This window comes from Balaenoptera physalus (genome assembly GCF_965194825.1).
Source record: "Balaenoptera physalus genome assembly, chromosome: 13".
Lineage (NCBI taxonomy): Eukaryota > Metazoa > Chordata > Mammalia > Artiodactyla > Balaenopteridae > Balaenoptera > Balaenoptera physalus.
In genome coordinates this window covers 38,299,491-38,320,259 of record NC_138892.1, presented here as the reverse complement: position 1 = coordinate 38,320,259, position 20,769 = coordinate 38,299,491, and the positions used below count along the sequence as shown (strand labels likewise).

At 36.1% G+C, this 20,769-nt stretch overlaps 1 protein-coding gene across 15 annotated transcripts in view; it reads right to left on the bottom strand.

Moving 5' to 3' along the window:
- Nucleotides 1-20,769, bottom strand: part of PPFIA2 (PTPRF interacting protein alpha 2) — a 466,902-nt gene that overhangs the window by 27,261 nt on the left and 418,872 nt on the right. For 12 of the 15 annotated variants that reach the window (XM_082418868.1, XM_082418877.1, XM_082418875.1 and 9 more), the window contains 3 exons: nucleotides 12,927-13,008; nucleotides 8,501-8,701; nucleotides 291-353 (listed from right to left, as the gene is read on the bottom strand). In XM_082418868.1, the coding sequence (XP_082274994.1) occupies nucleotides 291-353; nucleotides 8,501-8,701; nucleotides 12,927-13,008 (346 nt within the window). Of the gene's footprint in view, nucleotides 1-290; nucleotides 6,091-8,500; nucleotides 8,702-12,926; nucleotides 13,009-20,769 lie in introns of those variants that run through there. The other 3 variants (XM_082418880.1, XM_082418869.1, XM_082418874.1) reach the window with 2 other exon arrangements.

The following is a 20,769-nucleotide window of genomic DNA, read 5'->3' as shown; positions in this document are numbered from 1 at the left end:
CAAAACTTTCCAATGTTGCAAAATGGATAAATAAGTGTCATTAAATTCTTGATTATTGTTTGCATGTTACAAACTCTTATATTAACCACATTATGCCAATCTAGTACAGCTTCATTTAAAAATGTCTAGGGTCAGTGAAATAAAACCATAATGAAAAATGTCAGTTACCACTGCATACTACTGTGTAAACATACCCCATTACTCTGATCTATCATAAACAAAATAGCTTTTCCATCCAAATAGCAGCAAAATAACTTTTCTTCATGTTCAACAAAGCTGTAAAGACTAACCGTTTTTGCTGGAGCTGCAAGATTTTCCATTTCTTCATGGGTCACCCAAACGTTGCCTGAAGGCTAGTGAGGAGGCCCAGAGGGAAGCAGTGGGATCCATGGGAGGGAAGCAGTGGTAAAGAAGAAACGCAGCACCACTGTAAGTTAATGGTACCACAGTAACACGACCATGCTCTTGCTTCTATAGCATGCACAAGAGACAGCATTGCTAGTTTCTCATAGCTGCCTTTTTCTTCTACTTCAAAAGATTAAATAGAAGGAGGCATGCTGTGAAGCTCACATGGGATAGATTTAAAATGATACTTCTGTAATTATTAATCAGGAAAAAGGCTTAATCAAAATTTGCATTTCAAAGGTATGCGGCTATTGGATCCACTTTTTGTCATCATGGAGAACTGAATAAATTTGATCTGTAGAAGAATATTTTTACTTTTTTCTTCAGTAAACAAAGGTACATGTATTTTGTGTTATTACCAATATTTTGCTCTCAAAGTTTTAATTCTTCAATGTCCTTGGAAAGAGAAAACTGGTTGTAAATACAAAGCTGAAAGCTCTATCATAACCTGTTTGGAAACCAATATCAGCTTTTCCCAAATGACCTCTTCCTTTTACAGTTCAGTAAATATGTTGTTTTCCTATATTCTTATAGAGAAAAAAGAAGAGAAATGCTATTTTGGAGTTAATAATAGGTATTTTTCCACTAAATATTGTCAGAAGTCACAAAACCTAGGTTTCCTAATTTTTTAGCAGTATCCTTCACTGTTATAGAGAAGAACATTATGTAAAAGGAAATTTTCCCTCTAGCAGGCACTATTCTATTATGAAGTCTCATTTGCCTTCTAAAAAAACAACCCAGGATGTTTGTTTTATACACTGAAGTATTAATACATACAATTTCTAGACCGAAGTCCACTTAGTAACACACAGATCACTGGGAACCACTTCCCATCAAATTCCACCATTTTACTGGGAAATATTTATGAACATTTCAATATTGTCCAAGCACATCAATTCTATAGTTACAGTGGAATTTAATCTTATGTATTGCTTGTTACTTGTTTTGGAAGGGGTCTAGTTTCAAAGAATTGGAAGTAGCAAAGTTGATACCCCGACATAAGTCATCACCATAATTCTCTCTTGCCTTTTCTACCAACACATAGTACCTTGTTGACTTATCTTCTATTATAAATAATGTAATTTAATATAATTTAAAAAATAACTACGTATAAACTAAATTGATGAATATAATTTGACATAAGATAAATCTCATGTATAAGAGAATTACTCATATATATAGTTGAGTAACAAAACAGAGTTGAGTAGTAAATATTTATAATTATAAGTAAACCATATGGGCATAAAATCTCAAAGGATAAGCATCATATATATGTAAAGAATTCTCATTCTCCTACCATTTTGGAATTTTGAGTATATATGAATTTTTTCCTAAAAGATAAAACTGTGCACAACTGTAAAATATACTGAGAATACAGCAGTCATCCATGTCATTAAATGCCTCTCCCTCCTATCCCTAGCTTCCAGGAATGGTGCTCATTATAAACAGAAAGTTGTGTATGAATATATGAATCATTAAATCATTTGGCAGAAATTGCTTTTACTGACTTTTTGAGCCGTGTACTATGTTAAAAAGAATTTTACACTCATCTGTCACATTCCCTTTACACCCAGTGACGACAGTGTTTTGCCTGAGTGGCTATACTGTTCAACGTGACCTTCAGTGACGGTTACCTGAGAGGAAATTCATTCAGGCCAGATTGTTTTACAATGATTTCTAAAGATTCGACCTTGATTGTGAATCCGAACAATGAAGATCTCCCTCCTTCTATAAGAAACTTGACCAGTATTATTTCATACTAGAATACATACATGTATAATCTCTTTCACAGGTTAAAGTCTATATTTGCCAGTCTATCACCATATTCTAGGGTGAGTAGGACTCTGCAAGCTATGGCTTTGTCTGTATCTTTACATGCAAAATGAGTATATATCCAGGGCAATTTTCTCAAGTATGGTTGCCAAACTTTCTGAAGTTGTAAGTTAGCTGTTCACTCATGCTCTGCAGTTTTACTTCTGAGGAGCACTGCCTGCTCTAGAGTCTGGTAAAGTAATCCATAAAATGACTTCTAAACAACCCAATCAATTAGGCATTAGTTGAGGTTTTAACAAGTTTATTTTATAAACAAACCCATGTGTAGTAAGTCAATTATTCAGATTTCTTTCTTTTTACCACCAGTTTGAAGGATGGAACTTTCAACAGGGTAAGTCATAAAAGGGTGCTTTAGGGCATGAGTGTTTCAGCAAAGAGCACATCTTAGAGAATAGCTAGAGTGGGATGCTTTGAGCAACCAAGGGACTCTGGTGCCTTGGGTCCAAGGATAAAGACAATGCAAAAAGTAGCTTGGAAAAGCATAAAGGACAAGTATCATATAATTTGGTTGTGGTTTTCTGAGAGCCGCTGAAAATCATTTACATCAGTCCACGCTGCAACCCCCAGTATCTGAGCTGGAGAATGCAAACCAGTAGACTTTTTTTTTTTTTTTTTTTTTTTGTGGCGAATATCATTTGAGTCTAGCAAATGTTTCCTAAAATTTTAACTATCTGGAAATTTACCAAATTATAATCAAGAGGCTTGAGTTCTAGCAGTGCCACTTCTCAGTAACTATCCAGGACATTTCCTAAACCTCTCTAAATTTTAGATTCTACATCTGTTAAGTAGACTAAAACTGCATACTCATACTAGAAAAAATACAAATAATTTAAAATTATGATGTAATATATTCTGATACAGGGCTGGGACTAGGATGAGGTAGGTGAGGTGTCAAGGGGGCTACATTTAAAGAAGCACTCACTTTCAGGATCATGCAAGTGCAAGGCCGGTACTGACAGTGAGTGCCTCATTCAATTTTGTTTGAGGTGCCTTGCTGGCCTCACCTTAGTCCAGATGGAGTAGAGTATTCAGATAGTATTATCAAATGAGATCTAGTAGGAAAATTCCTAAAGGATGTTGAGAATTAAAGCACTTAACTAATTAAATCATTCAGGACAGAATTATGATGTAAAAATTAATATTAAAATGAGTTTAAGGGATAACTCATGAAAATTAATTGGAGGAAAAGAATTCTCTTGCTGTCAGAAATACAAAATAAGTAAAGAAGCCAGACCTCAGAATAATCCTAAACTTTATCTAGCTAGAAGTAACTTCTGTTACTACATAAGTCATTCTGAAGAATTTTTTACTTTATAATTGAATTACAAAGTAAATTAATTTGAAATTTACTTTTCACTTTCAAAATGGCCTAGATCCACATTTTTCCCTTATCTGAATTGATATTTCTCACCATAAGAAGAGAAATATTTCTCATTATAATAAGACTAGTTTTACACAATTATATTTCACCTTATTTACATTAAAGGTTGAGGCTTAGGAGGTTAGTAATAATGAAAAGTGGAACCAAAGTAGACTGGGAGAATGTTGCAAAAAAGAAGGAAAACTGGTAGAGTTCAAGAAGCAGGAGAGTACACTTGTTAGGAGCATAGACTATGGGGTAAAACCACCTGGGGTGTGACCTTAGACAAGTCACTTAACCTCTCCGTTCATCAGTTTCTCCCATTTGTAAAATAGATGTCATAAAAGTACCCATCTCATAGCATTGTCCTGAGGCTCAAATGAGTTATTGCATGTAGAGCACTTAGAACAGGGACTGACAGTAAGTACTCCACTGATGTTGGCTGTTACTACAATTTCATTAGAATTTTCATTAAACAATCTCTACCCAAGTAAATCTTTAGTTTAATAAATGCTATCTTCCCCATACATTGTGCTGAAGCCTATCTTATGCCTTACATGTCTGCTCAAATTTGCTGAATTATATGTTTACTAAAGATCATTTATATTTGTTGCCAAAACTGTCTACTTCCACTGCACTTTTTAAAAAATTAGGCAATTTAAATAAATATTACATAGAGCCAAAATTAAATAAACTTGGCTCATGTGTGAACACTAAGTTGAATTATTTGGAAAGACCAGATAAAGGTAAATCTTAAAACACATTGTCAGTGAGATACAACTTCAGCAAAGTCTGGGGAAGAATTGGTAAATTTCCAGGAAGATTCTGCACTCACATAGCTTTTCAAGTATCTTCAAGTTATCACTTTAAAAAGAAACTCAAATTTTAAAAATTGAAGATGTTTAATGGATGAAGTTATTAAATATACATAATGTGAAACTCCAGGCATTGGAATTATACTCAAAGAAAAGTCCTAGGGTTTCATCTAAATTTGCAAGTGCCTGAACATTTACATATTTTTACTTAAGATAAAATATTTAAAGTATTTATTTATTCTTTATGACACACCTCTTTAACCAAATATTTCAATTACCTGATATCTCCATCTCTATTCTATTTTGTAAGAGGCTTTCTACAGTAACTGTAGCTTAGGAAGAGGAAACAGAAAGCTGGAAGATTAGGGCTGGCCCAACGATATAAAAAATGTAAATAATATAGTAATAATAAATGTAAACATTAGATTTTTCTAATGTTAGCCCATTTCGTCTAGACAGAAAAGGAGGCAGAGTTCTGTTCAGTTTAAAAAAAAAAATCTAAGTATCTTGTTTTTTTCTCTTTAGAACTTGAGTGAATGAACAAGATACATCTTTCTTAGAACCCAAACCCAAACCTAAACACACGGAAAATCTTGTAGGATCAGAACTACGTGCAGTGTTCTAGAAGACATGATAACATTTCTTAAAAAAACCAAAAAAACAAAAAACCCAAACCAACTCCTTTTGAATTTTCAAAGTGTGAATCCTATTATATAATTTTAGGTGATGACTTTAAAATGTTTTCAGTTTCACTTTATGCAGTGGATTAATTCCTAGAAATTCACATGTAGTTTTTTTGCAAAGCAAATCATATTTGAAATATATTAGAAACAAGTAAATACTTCCATATAGATGGAGTAAAAGAAATAAAAAGCACTCAGTAGATTATTTTTAAAGCAAATAGAGACAACTTATCTCTTATGAAACTTGCATCAATATTTAGCAAAGGGCATATGTCTTCTGTGAATAAAGAGCTTTTACACATTAGTAAAAAAATGAATATTCCTATAATCCTATAGAAAAATGAAAAAGGTTATGAATAGGTAATTTATTTAAATGCTAAAATAAATAAGCATATGAAAAAATTTAACTTTACTAGTAATTTTTAAAATGTAAATTTAAGCAATGTAATCATTAACATTGACAAAGGAAAAAAAAAGACTATACAATACAATTTGACAATTAAGGTTCAAAAGTAATAAGAATATAAATGCCCTGTATACAAATATTGCTATGGAAATTACTACAGTTCAGTTAATGCAATAATATAACTACTTGCTTATCCACTATGGTATTAGAAATACAAAGAAAATTGTTAAATAAGCAAAATGTCCAATATTAGGGATTTGGTTAAATGAATTACGATATTTCCATTAAGGAGGTATGCTGCAATTAAAAATATTACAATTGCATACTTAATAAAATGGGGGAAATATTCATGCTATATTACTAAGTTTTAAAAGTACAAAATAATATATTATGTGAAAATAATTCATTTTTATAAAATGAGAAAGAAAATAGAATGAAAAGGTCTCTATCAAAAAGTTAATAGTGAAAATATTAATAATTTTAATAATTAACAATATATTACCTGTCTTTCAAATGTTAATTCCTCTTTGAAGCCTTATTCAACCAGAAGTGATTTCTCCTTCCTTTGAATTCCACGGCACTCTGCTTCTATCTCACATTAAGGAATTAAACTATGTCATCTTCTACTAAACCTGCTGGTGAACACATCTTCCTTTTCTTAGTTTGATTGCCCTCTCTGTAATCAGGGCATACATATCTCATATCCTCTATATTGGTGAGTAGAGTGACTTGTACAATCATCATTTTAAGATGCATATTTACTGACTATTTACAATTTGCCAGGCACTGAGTTAAGGCCTGGGGACTATGGAAAACCTGATAATATACTTGCTTGGCCTAGTGTGGGATGAATCAAGAAGAGAAAATTATAAAATAGCTTTTATAAGTATACAGAGTAGTAACTCAGGAAGGGAAGAAAACCCAGACTTTGGGGCTTAGTGAAAACTTTTTAGAGGAAGAACATTCAGGAATCATTAGATGAAGGATGAGTTGGAGAAGAATGGTGATCTTGGAGTGGAAAGAATGTTCTAGGCAGAGGGAAGAGCAATTGAAAAAGCTTATAATCAACCCAAATCATAAAAGTTTAGGAAACTGAAAGTAGTTCTGTGTTGTTGGGATCCTGATCTGAGGAAATAAAGCCTTTGAGGCGAACTGAGAATAGATCAAGAAAGGTTTCATAAGCTCTGTTCACATCTGGCTGTTTTTTGAACAACTGAGTATGTTCTTACCTTTAATAGCTTGTGATTTGAGTTCTTTCAGTTTGCTTAGACAGCTTTAGAAAAACAGTGCTTAATTATTCAATTTTTCTTTAAGAAATAGGTTAGGATACTAAATAGAAATAATAAATTATATTCTTATTTTCATCTTGAAGTTGGGGCTTCTATTGCTCTTACTTTTGCAAGATTGGGAATTTTAAATATTTTTGTTCAAATTCGCTCTTAGGAGAAGAGTGTTAACATAAACCAGTCATGACACTTCTCCCTCAGCTGGAAGTTACTCAGGACACTCGTCATCAGATCTGAATTCAGTTTACCGTAACTATTTTAATAGCCTTCTCAGCTTTTATTTTAAACATATTCTGAATTATTTTTTAGCTTCAGTAATATTTCAGCTATAGTATACAACATTTATATACATTTTAAAATGTTATACAAGTTATATATAAGAATTTGTTAAAGTATATGTTTTCTCCTAAATGTTTCTTAGGAAGAAGTTAAGATGGAATTATACAAGAAAGATAAACACTTTTTAAATTTGACCTTGTATTTCTAGCATTGGAATCTAGTACACTGGGAAGGAATACAAGAATATATGTAATAAATATGAAGCAAATTTCTCTAATTCATGGTCTATGTTTAAGACCACATGTAAAAATTTATACTCAAGTTAGCTTTGTGCCTGAAAACTGAAATAAAGTAATATCACTTTTCTATCTTTTCCCACTATTCAAACTTACCTCATTCTTCCATATTTTATTATTTTGCATAAGACATGGGACCAGAAAAATCCATTTAACAACAGAAATCATATCCTTTATCAGCAAAAGATATAATTTGGGAAAGGACTAAAGAAAGAATGAATATTATTTGGGAGTTTTTCCTCAGTGTTTGAATTTGTCATCTGGCATGCCTTTTTTTAGATATTTTGTTCTTTCCTAATATTAAGATAGGGATGAAATGAGAGAAATAGGGATTTATAAATAAAAGGCAAACAGGTTTTGAAGGAAGGTAATCCACTTGGTATTTATAAAACATTAAATACTAAGGTACTTTCATAATTATGAAAACTGCTTAAGAAGTAGTGAGTTTAGGGCTTCCCTGGTGGCGCAGTGGTTGAGAATCTTCCTGCCAATGCAGGGGACACGGGCTCGAGCCCTGGTCTGGGAAGATCCCACGTGACGCGGAGCAACTGGGCCCGTGAGCCACAATTACTGAGCCTACGCGTCTGGAGCCTGTGCTCCGCAACAAGAGAGGCCGCGATAGTGAGAGGCCCGCGCACCGCGATGAAGAGTGGCCCCCGCTTGCCGAAACTGGAGAAAGCCCTCGCACAGAAACGAAGACCCAGCACAGCCCAAAATAAATAAATAAATTAAAAAAAAAAAGTGTTTAAAAAAAGAAGTAGTGAGTTTGGCATTACATCTTCAAAAAGTACTAATGCCTATTGCTCATCTCCTGAGATGTTGGATTACATTAAAAAGAAAAATTCTGAAAAAGAGTAAACTCTTCGTCTTGTTGCTTGGGAGAAAAATCTAAATTTTAGTCTAGAGCCTAGCTCAAAAGTCTGTCTTGGTTGCAGACTTCAAGTCTGATAGGAATCACAGTTCCTCAGTTGAAAACCTATTAAAAGTAGCAGCAAGGTTAATGGAGGGCAAACTAAATTTCCTCAGAATAATTCATGCTGACACTGAAATGTGTGCTGCCACAATTTTGCTCTGCGGACTTGGAGATGCTGCTATTCACCCGGCACTGGGAGAGGGAAGGAGCACAAATGGACTCACAGTTCTGGATGTTGGAGGAGCTGAAGGACTGGTTAGGGAAACCATCTCCTGGATTGCTAGTCGGAGCTTTAAGCGATGCAGAGGATTGCTGATTCCGATTTCTCTCTGGATCTCAGTGTCTGATAAAGCAGACATAATGGCACCGCTCTTCACATTGGCTCGGCAGGCTGCCACGTACCAAGCAGGCATTCCCAACCAGAGCTGTTGGATAGGGAAAAATACATAGCCAGGTTATAATAATAGTTAACCATTAACAATGTCTATGTGCTAGACATTATTTTAAGTACCTTACTTGCATGAACTCATTTATTACCATACCCCATGAAAGAGATGCTATTATTTTTTCCCCAGAAGAGACAGATGCACAAAGACATTAAATAATTTATTCAAAAAAACCAGTTAGGCAGTAATGGAAACAAAGATTGGAAATGTAGCCTTCAGGGTCTGCAATTTAACAACTAATTTATATTATTAGGGATAAATATAATAGCTGCACCTCACCAAATCTCCTCTTGAGTTTAAGGACAAGAACAGCTGCAAGCTGCATTTGGTAAAGGCTCAATTAACATTTGTTTTATAAACGACTTCAGTTTATAACTCTCCTTTGGAATTCTGAGTGCCTTTGATCAAAGGCTTTAATGTGGCTAAGCCACATTTCCAATCTATCTACCTATAGGTGTATGAACTCAATTAGATGCTAAATATGAAAATACTTTTTGGAGAATGAAATGCTGGGCTAATGGAAGAGGCTAACATTATAAACATCTGGAAAACATTAGCTAAAGAGAGTTACAAAATGAATAATGCTTTAGAAATTAGGGATTGTGATTCTTCAGCTTTGCTGTGAGGCTCTGGAAAGACAACTGAATTGGTAGTGCAATGAGCACAGCATAATGCCCGGCACATTATCTGCAGCACAGGGTGAATGCACTGTGTTGTAGCATCTGAATTACATACACTTAAATAAGGAATATTCTTTCCATTCCTATCCCCCTCCACCTCCATCATTAGCTATGAGTAAGAAACAGGGCACATGCAAGTGAGCAGTTTAAATTTTGGTTTTAAACAGCCAAAATACTGATTTTTTTTGTTGTTGTTGTTGATTTTATTTGTTGATATGAACAGATTGAGTAAAAGGAGAGAGCATGAGAGTGAGAAAAAGTGAGAGAGTAAGAGAAGAAAAACTACAAATCAGCAGTGTACAATGCCAAGAGCTCTGGATCAAGAATCAGAAGGCTTGGGCTCTAATTCCTTCCTTGTCATTGGCGAGTCAAGTAAGTCCTCTAAACCTCAGCCTTATTTTCCTCATTTGTAAAATGGAAGGGATTCGGCTTTATTATTTCTAAGACTTTGTGTTACGCAGCTTCTAAGATGGCTCCCAATGATCTCACTTCCTGATATTCCTGCCCTTGTATCGTCCTCTTCCTCTGAGTTTGGGCTGGACCTGGTGACTTATTGTAACGAAAAGACTATGATAAAAGCGATGGGATCTGACTTTCCAGATTAGGTCATGAAAAGACTGTGGCTTCATTCCTGCCTGCTCTCGCTCTGGGGAAAGCCAGCTGCAGGGCTGTGAGTCGTCCTTTGAGATGCTCACAGGGAAAGGAACAGATGTCTCTGGCCAACAGCTAGCAAGGAACTGAGTCAGCTTGGAATTGGATTTCCCCAAGTCAAGCCTTGAGATGACTGCTGTCCTGGCTGACACCTTGCTCGCAGCCTTGTGAGAGACTTTGAACAGAGGCAGTAGCTAAACCATGTCCAGATTCCTGACCTACAGAAGCCAGGAGGAAAATAAATGCTAAGTGTTGGGATAATTTGTTACATGATAATAGATAACACTGATTTTTTTTTTAATTAAAAAATTCTGCCATATTAAAGGGTTGCTTGCCTCTGTAGAGGAAACACAAAAAGTCAAATCTTTCAGTCAATGTGGCCTGGGCTGTGACTGAGATAAGAGAAGGAGAGAGGGGATATAGGTACAGTGCATGACTGAATATAGTATCTCCTACAGATTAGGCAAAGGAATTGACCTTGCCTTGACAGATATGATTAGCTATGACAGAAGATGGGACTTGACTTCATAGTTTGTAAACTCAAGTTGTTCAAAATAACTAAACATCTAAATATACCTTCACTGGACCCTAAAGATTGTCACCTCTTTTCATCTCCTCTATGCTAAGATATTTGGATTTCCACACTTGTTAACATTACCCAAATGCTTGCCAATACATGGTTACCAAGGTCATCCCTGATTAGACTTCTACAAAGTTTTTGGTGTCGATAAATGGTGTGTGAAGCATCAGACTTATTTGTTCACATCACTCTTAGTGGGCTGTGCATTGAAGGAGATACTAAAGGAGGTGAAAGTTAAGAGCTCTCATTCATTGGATAACCCACCTATTCATCTTGTTTATTCCACTGTATAATTTCACTTATTATACAACACTGGTTTCCTTGTTGTTCCCTGGAAACAGCCCAGGCCTTTTTCTGCCTCAGGACCTTTGCATCTGCTGTTCCCTCTATTTGAATGCTTGTCCCCCTATCTTCACATGCCTTACTCCCTCACATACTTTAAATCCTTACTCAAATGTCTCCTTCCCTCTGAATGTCTCTTCCCCTCCTTCCCATAACACCAAGCAGACATTCTTTATCCCCATTCCTTGCCTTATTTTTTTTCCATGGCACTTAGCTTCTAACATAGAGTGTCATTTACTCCTCAATCTGTCATCACATGAAAGAAAATAAGCTCAAGGAGGACCAATGTTTCATATACATACTCTGTTCAGAAATGCATTTGAATTATCTAGAACAAAGTCAGGCACCAAAGAGGTGCTCTGTAAATAGTTGTGAAGTCACTGTATAAAGTCATTTTATAAAGTCACTTTATGGAACACATTATGAGCAATTTCTGCGTGCTCAGGATAGTTTTAATTAGCACAAACTTCACTGCCTGTCATTTCCTAGCCCCTTAATGTCAGTAAATCTGTTTTGTTTTGTTTTTTTAATATATAAAGGATTTGTTCATCACTTGCCAAAATAGCAGTTAACTCTCTGTCAAACTGCAGCTCATTTTACTGGAGTGAAACTGAACAAAGAATTGCTCTCAATTTTGAGGTGGGCTTTCTTAAGCATTTTGTCTTATAATTGATTTTTTAAATATAGTAATTTGAAAGAAATATTTGGAAGAAGCAGCTCTGATCACTAATAAGCTAAAAATTCCCTGACTGATATAAAAGAATAAAATAAAGCAAGACACAGCCTTCTTTCACTCAGTCCAAGAAAAAAAATGCAGCATGTTTTTATATTTATCTGTATAAGATTATTTTTTAAACTCAAGTGAGTTTTGATTGTTCCTTATTGATTAATTCATTAGCTCTGGATGTGATATGATAATGAAGGTGGACAATTTTATAATCCCGAACCTTTTAAAACAATGGGTTTTAACTGCCTCTGCCAAGCAAGAAAAGTTCATACAGTCAGTCCCTTGGTACCCTCAGGAAATTGGCTCCAGGACACCCCATACCAAAATCCGCAGATGCTCAAGTCCCTTACTGTTGGGCTCATCATCTTCGGATTCTGTCTCAGGTTTAATGTGTTTGGTTGAATCCACGATGGGGAACCCATGGATAGGGAGGGCTGACTGTATTCTTCTTTGCCTTGACGTCAGCATATCCTAGCAGCTACCAACAGCCCACAGAACTGAATGGAAGGGGCAGTGAAAACTATTGATAAGTGGTATGAAGGGGCCCTTTGTGGTCAAATATATATTTCATTCACTGTCCTGGTCTGCTCCTGCTGCCTCCAAGCTGATCAAGTATTAACTCACTTTTCCAGACCCTTGTGTTATGCAGGAAATGCTGAATGTAGTTTTTGTTTCATTAAAACATTCAGTCTAGACACAGAAGGGAACAAGGGGATGCATCTTCTCCTGCATAACTCCAAATGTCTAAATCCAGCTGGCCCCTAGTCTTAAAGAACTAGTTTCAGGAATTACACTACAAGCAAAGGAATGGCAGCAATATCTTGGATAAGACAGAAGTGTTAAATATATGGAGATACCTCTTCTCTGTTAACCTGCTGATGAGGAAGGGCTCTGGACTGATGTACTGGGACAGATGTTTTCTTGCAACAACAGAAGTATCACTCAAAAACTGTTTCTTGATTTACTCTAGATATGAAGAAGATAGAATTTACCAAAACTTTCTTTTATCTCACGGCCTGCTTCCTTCTGCCACAATCACAAGAAAACATCAGAGTAAAATCACAAGAATGCCCATGGGTCCCTAGATAAAGCAAATATTCTCTTTATAAGTTATTCCAGACTATTGGAAAACTAGGATGTCAGGAACCGGTCTTTACTTGTCTCTAAAAATACTATCAAGTTAGCAGTGATTGGATTAAGAGCCTTCTGGTTTAACTCTCTTACCTCTAACCACGCGACTACAGTGGGCCCATCCCACTGGGCAAAAGGTAATCCCTTTCTCCGAGCTTCTTCTAGAAGTTCATGCCTGAAGTATACAGCAAAGATTATTAGTCAGGTAATATGGGAAAAGATGGCTGTGATTATTTTTAATGACAATATTTTTAAAAAACCCAATAATCCTTTATAAACTTTTTATGAGTTAATACAGAAATAACAGAAATCCTTCTTCCTTTGAATAATACATGCAAATCATCCATTGATTTTATTAGAAATGAAACACTGACATCTAAAAATAATTTTCCCCAACACTTATTCACTAAAATTCAAACATTAAATGTTAATGGACTAAGAAGCTGAATTTTATTATCAGCAAATATCTTATCCCTTAAACAAGAAACTGGCCAACATATGCATATTCTGGCATGCACTACAGGATCTAAATGAGGCTTCTTCCATCTGTCTTGCCTGTTTCCCTTGTTATTTCAGTAGTAGATAAATGCCTGTTTATAGAGGCAGAAGATCAAGCTGGTCATTTTAGCCCCATTCAAGTGACATGCTTGATTTTAGTATGCTCTCTGGGTCCAGGTGGCTATCTCAGGAGTTAGTTTTTTGTATAGACTACAAAATTACTTCTCATTTGAAGAGAACTCCGAGGTAAATTGACTTCCATCACTACAAAGCAATGTAAGGTGTAAAATTCAATAGTACACTTATTTCCATTTATAATCACTACTGGTTTTAATGAAAGCAAAACATCTCAATGACAACAAATGGTTGTTTCTGATAACAAAAAGTTGTAAAGAACCTTGACAAATGCATCTTTAATCACTATCTCTACTACTGACCCTTGACATCCATCTACAAAACCAATTGCAGATCGCTCATGATTGAAATAGCAAGTTTCTGTTTTCTTTGAAACTCAAATTGATATATACCTGGCCAGGACTATATTGGAAAATATATTCTCTATTCCTTAGATGCATTGATCTTACACACACATTTTTACACATATTGCTTTACGTTGACTGTGTGTCTTTCATGCTTAGGAACTCCAAAATGAAGCATTTAATTATTTCCTACTACCAAGTGATTAATTGTTCATTGTGGTGGACTATAATATGTTAAAATATATAATAAAAATGCCTTTATTTTTTATTTATAGCAAAAACTTTCCGTGTCTGTGATGGATGCTACCAAAAAAAATGCAGTGTGACAAAGAACCAGGGAGGCAAAACAAAAATTAAAGTTATAGTAGATGAAGAGACACATAAATCAACTGCTCTTTCATTTCATGGGATAGCAAAGAAGCATGTAAAGCTATTCAGCACCTGGGAAAGGGAACAGCGACACTGGTGCCATGAATCCAAGGTGAAACTAGAGGGGCTCCCTCACCTGGCTTGCTCTACCCTCACCCGTTCCCTCAGGCTTCCCAGTGACATTCCTTCATTGAAAACCAGATTTGAATAGCATAGTCTCACTGTGACAGATATATTGACGGAAATGGGTTGAAGGGTTAAACAACCAACCATCAGGTCCTTATTGAGCACCTACTGTTAGCTGAGACCTGTGGAAATACAGACATGCACCCAGTTTTCCAGGAGATCCCTGGTTACGTAGAAAAAGCAAACACATGAAACTGTTTAAAAACATACTACAATGTACAATTAGATGCCAAAACTCAATGATGCATATTCTGAGGGTGAGGATTTTGGAGAAGGGGTTAGTAGCCATGGAAATGATCAGTGAAGGCTTTGCAGCAACTGAACTGACTTTGAAGGGCTGGTGGGAAGGAGTTACAGATGACATTCCAATCTGGATGAGCAGTAAGGGTGGAGGGTCAGAGGCAGGACTGAACACAGACTACGTGCAAGAAAATTTAGAGTCGGCTTCCACAGAGCCAAGAGCATTATTGAGAGTTGTAATATTATATCCATTAGGGAAAAAAATACTTCCAGTTATGTGACAGGTGAGTGGCATTAAAGGGGAAGAAACAAGTATACATTTACAACTGGTTTTTGCTACATTTAGCAAAAAAGCAAGTCAACATGCACTCAACACCTAGGAAGCACATAACATTTTCACAAGCGAATTACATGAGTTGTACATACGCCATTTTTGAAAACCAGAACATTTTAATTCTGACTAGTTCCTTAATAAAAAAATGCACCACATGAGCTGGAGTGATCCTATTAAAAGTTAAATTGGATAATGTAACTTCTCTGCTCATAACTTTCCAATTACTACCTGTCTCACTGAGAATAAAAGCTCAAGCAGCTGTTAAGATCCACCTTACCCTCTTCATCTCTCTGACTCAATTCCCATCTCACTCCACAACACTGGTTTCCTTGTTGCTCCCTGGAAACAGCCCAGGCCTTTTTCTGCCTCAGGACCTTTGCATCTGCTGTTCCCTCTATTTGAATGCTTGTCCCCTCTATCTTCACATGCCTTACTCCCTCACATACTTTAAATCTTTACTCAAATGTCTCCTTCCCTCTGAATGTCTCTTCCCCTCCTTCCCATAACACCAAGCAGACATTCTTTATCCCCATTCCTTGCCTTATTTTTTTTCCATGGCACTTAGCTTCGAACATACAGTGTCATTTACTCCTCAATCTGTCATCGCATGAAAGAAAATAAGCTCAAGGAGGACCAATGTTTCATATACATACTCTGTTCAGAAGTGCATTTGAATTATCTAGAACAAAGTCAGGCACCAAAGAGGTGCTCTGTAAATAGTTGTGAATGTTGAACATGTCAGCCAGTATTTATATTTAGCTGCTTCTTGTTTCAGTAACTTGCATCCCATAATGTATTTTTTAGTCCATTTTTTTAGCCACTTTGTCAGCATAGCACCCATTCCACACGATTCCAAGAGTCTGATCTGGTTTGCGACCCCTGATAGGAATCTGGTTGAGGTAATCCAGTGTGTTCAAATCCTATTCTCTTTTTGAACAGAAATTTATCATACAATTGTTTGAGAAATCATTGGATGATGTAAACCTTGGAAAATTTTTCTTTTTTTTAGCTTTGTTTATTGTGTTAAAAATCACAAACTCTTATAGGACAATAACTTTAGTAAGAGTTTGCAAAGATAATGAAATAAGGGAGCTCAAGTCCAGTGGATTCTGACATTTGGTCCTCAGCTGACAGGGCTAAATCCCAAGTAGAGGCCTTTGAAATGACACACTTGAAACTGTGAGAAACAGGCCAGATTGGAGTGGATGACTGGATTTTACTCTAGGACTGTGTGCTACATGATGTTAACTCCAGACCTGCTTTTCCTTAACCCAAGGGCAGTTTTAATTATGTAAAGAAATGCATTGAAATTCTCAAAGCAATATTACATTTAATTCTTCTCTATTATAAAAAAAGTCTGCATTATACAGAATTTATAAGAGACATATATCTGGGCATATTGGCTGGAGAGAGAGGCACTGTGAGAAAAATAAAGCAATATGGGTAATGCTCTAATTGTTGGAAATCACTGAGTTTAATACATGATGTTTTCATAACATTATTAAGGGCACGTATTGCATTAATTTCATGGGGCCATGCTTGTTGTCATTAGATATTTTGAAGTCACTGTCAGAAAAATATTAGAAATACTAAATATAAAACTGATTTGGCTCAAACAGGCATTTTGTATATACTGGTGTTCTCTGTTCGTCCAGTGCATGTGTAGAAATTTATGCATTCTCTCTGTACCCCAGAGTCAACCTTTTCAAAGGTTCAGTGACAGTTCTTCCAGAGCGATGTCATAATCACATTCCCCAGTACACACCTGCGTCTGAAATTACTGTCTTTCTATTCAGGCCTGAAGAAACATTTTTGCCTCCCTCCCTTCCTTCCTTCCATCCTTCCTTCATCCCTTCTTTCCTTTTTTCTACCCTCCCTTCTTTCCTTTCTCCCTCCCTTCTTCCCTCCCTCTCTCCCTCCTTTCTTTCCTTCCTTCCTTCCTTTCTTTTAGACAATCTAATATTTAACCATCCCTTCCCCTCAAATCACTTATACATTACTATAGTTATGGGCACCCATTTTTGTTTTAAGTTTTAGACCAGATTTTAGAGGACATCAGTAGCACTTCCTTCTAGAGGAAGTTTCAGGTACAGGATTGTCATTTCCTGTGTGGAAACAAAAAAAAGAAAAGTACTAATTGTAAGGGAAGGTCATTTTGAATCAGAAAAACTTCTGAGTCACTGAGTATTTTCAGGGAACACATTCTTGTCTGCAATAAAGAATACCATTAGATTCCCTCCAAAGGCCTCACACTCTCTTGATAAGGGTGTCAGTGAGTTACTGTCAATGGAATGTGACACATTAAGAAGGCCCAGCACTTGGGGAACGCTCAGGTGTGTGAGTAATTGGCAAGTTCATACAGAAATGTGCAGAGGGCAGCCTGCACTTGCTTGTGCCTGATCTGAAGACAGGAACAAAGTGTGGGCACCCTAGTAAAGTCTAGACCCAAGGATTTCTAGATAAAGGATTGAGAATGTCTAAAAATGTAAATAAATCAAGGGTATTTTCCAGGCTTGTAGTTCCTAAATCCTAATCCAGACTAATTTAAGCAAGTATGATTTTGCTTAAATGATTCCATCCAAATAGAAATGTCTGGCTCCTCCTTTTCAGGTTTTATGTCCTCCTCCAATTATTTCAGTTTTGACCTCATAGGTGGAATAGGCTTACATTTCTAAGCTCTGTTTCCTTCCCACTAAACAATATCCACACACCTTCCTGTCTTGTCTTCCCACTCACTTTATCTTGATTTTCAAGACACAACAAAAACACTTCCTCTCAGAAGCCATCCTACCCTGGACCCAGGGGCAATATTTACTACTTATTTTTATAGGCCCCTTAGTACTGAACAATTTTCCCTAGAATATCTTTAACATTTTATTGAGTCAGAGATTTAGTCAGTTTTATTTTTTGTTTTGAGGACAAAAACCAGACACGTGGTAGGTCTATAAAAATCTAATGACTGACTGCCTAACCTAGTCCGGGGGCATACAAAGTCTCTGTTCTCGTACCCTTACAGTTTGGGAGAACAACTTGTAAATCAACAAATTCAATAAGAAGATAAAACTCTGAGAAATGAAATTCATTAGTTACTCAAAAATTCACAAACCATGGGGGCAGGAAAGTCTCCTTTTCCGTATTTTTCCCAATGTGGATGGTTCATTGCTGTCAGTGAAAAGAGACTTTATTCTCAGACCACTTAGCCTAGGATGCTATTTTGGGACTGCCAATTTGCGACATGACTGTCTAAATACCATATGGTATCATTTCCTTTGTCACTCAGACTGGCCATTTCAGTCACCCTCCATTTAATGCCTGTCAATTTCCCATTCATACTTTGTATTTTATCTTCTTTCACTTTCTATTTTCACTGCCATTATTCTTTTTTCTGTCTTTTAACTGGCCCCACTCTCCAAGCTTCTTACCCTTGCAATACACTGCCATGAAAAAAATCTGCTGTCATGGCAGAGTAGGTAATACAGTGGGCTCTGAAGTGGGAATGCTTGGGCTGGATTCCTGGTGCCCTCCCTTCTTAGCTGTGCATCCAAAGACAAGTCACTTTACCTATTTGTGCCTCAGTTTCCTCATCTGTAAAATGAAGTTGATAACAGTACCTACCTCAGAGGGTTGGTATGAGAGTTGAATAAGAAAATATATGTAATGTGATGACAACAGTGACTTGTACAAAGGAAACGGCCAATATGTGAGCTATTTATCATTGCACTATCCTCTGAAAACCCTTCAATGGTTCCTCGAATGCCTAAAGCATAATCCTTAACCTGGATTACAAAGACTGAAATCGGTTTAGTCTTGGTTTTCCTTTCTAATCATCCTTCCTTATTTTTCACTAGAACTGAAAACCTACTTTGGCAAATAATATGAACATGAATAATTCCATCTTTGCAAGTACCATTTTCCAGAGTTGGTAAGTTCTTTCTCTTCTTCTTCCACTATCAGAATCTTACTGTTTGCCTAAATCATAAAACTTCCTTTTATTTTTGATCATCCCAGATCCCACAATGACTTTTTTATCTTTCAAAATCTGGAAACTCATAGTGTCAGCATCGCTCATAAAGACTGCTGATGAGCAGCACATACATGGGCCTCATCTCCCACCCAAGACTAAAGTCCTGGAGATGAGAGTTTGCTCTTCTACTGCACCATGCATTTTTCTTTGCAGGATCTAGCCAAGAATATCTTTTGAAAGATTGCTGTTTTGTAATCCATGAACTCTCAGTGTTGACAACCATCCAGGATCCTTGATCAAAGGGCAGCTTTTAAGTATTCTATGTCTTCGTTAATATCCAACTACTTATTACATCTTAAAAAGAAGTAAGAATTTTGCTTACCTGTTACACAGATTGGCTGCAGGAAGAAATGTGCCCTCTCTAACATTAAATATGACATTTTGTAAACTGATCAACTATTACCAAAGCTTTTGTTCAAATTCTCATTTGTAGATCATGGAAATGAACTCCCAGAGTCTGCCTCTCCTTTGGTATTCCCTACCTCTCATCCTTGTTCTAACTTCCAGAAAGACCTTTCTAAACACAAATATTTTTGTAAGAGTTGCCTGCTTAAAAATCTCCCCATTGAGGTTTTTAAGCAGGCAACTGAAAATATAAGTCAAATATCTTAGCCCAACTAATAAGACCCTTGGTGATCTGGCCCTTGGCTATCTCCCAGCTTCTTCTGCTCAAGCAATACTGAAATACTTGCCATTTTCCAAATACCTCATTCTATTTTACCCTCTATGACTTTGTATATACCTTTTTCTTCTGCCTAGAGCATCCTTCTTTGCATCATAATTGTGACAAACTCACACTTATCTTTCTGACAAAATTTATGCTTTATCCTTCCTGTTAAGATGCCAAGACCTTTCACAGGGAGAATTAATTTTCTCTTCTACACAAATATTATAACGTGTATATACTCTAGTTATTGCACTTACTATACTTCTCATTTAAAATTTAAAATTGTATTTAAATGTAATTAAATAAATTGTATTACAATTGAATACAGTGAGTACTATAATAGAACTTTATCTAATGTGCTCTCTTGTTCATATGAACCACTTCATATCCTTCTGAGATATAATACCATGGTTTGAAAGACCAAAGTTTCTTTATGCAGACAAATTAGGGTTTAGATCTCAGATAATAACAGCTGACATGCATATATCACTTACTATGTGTGAAGCACTATCCTCAGTGCTTTATATGTGTAAGTCATTTAATCTTCAGGACAATCCAATAAGATACATATTGATACACATTTGCAGATGAGGACACTGAAGAAAAGAGGCCACTTGGAGTACAGAGTCAGTGAGTGCAGAGCCAGAATTTGAGTGCCAGCCACCTGGTCACAGAGTCAGCCTCTTAACACCCCACACTATCCTTTAGCTAATTAACCTCTCTGAACTTTTCATAACCGTAAAAGGAAGATAGTAACAACCGCCTCTTTGTTAGAATTAAAGACAATGATAGTTTCCCACCTTTATTTCTCTCCTTTTTATTCATTCATATTTAGGCATACATTTATGTGACTTCCTGGCCAATATAGATAGTCTTTACCCCCTCACTATCACACATTTCAGTCCTCAACCCTATAAGAGAAAAAAGGAGCTATGACTTTTCTTTTCTTGCTGTTCCCTACTACAAACAGGCTCTGAATCTTGGCCAGAGGAAGGAGGTTAGCCCCATTTGTATAATCAGGATGGAAAAGCTGAATTTGTTGTAATTTGTTTCAGTTCAATTAATTTTGTATTATTGTAATACAAAGTAATTCTCTGGTTGAATAATTTATCTTTAGGGCTTATTTACTTACTGTGGCA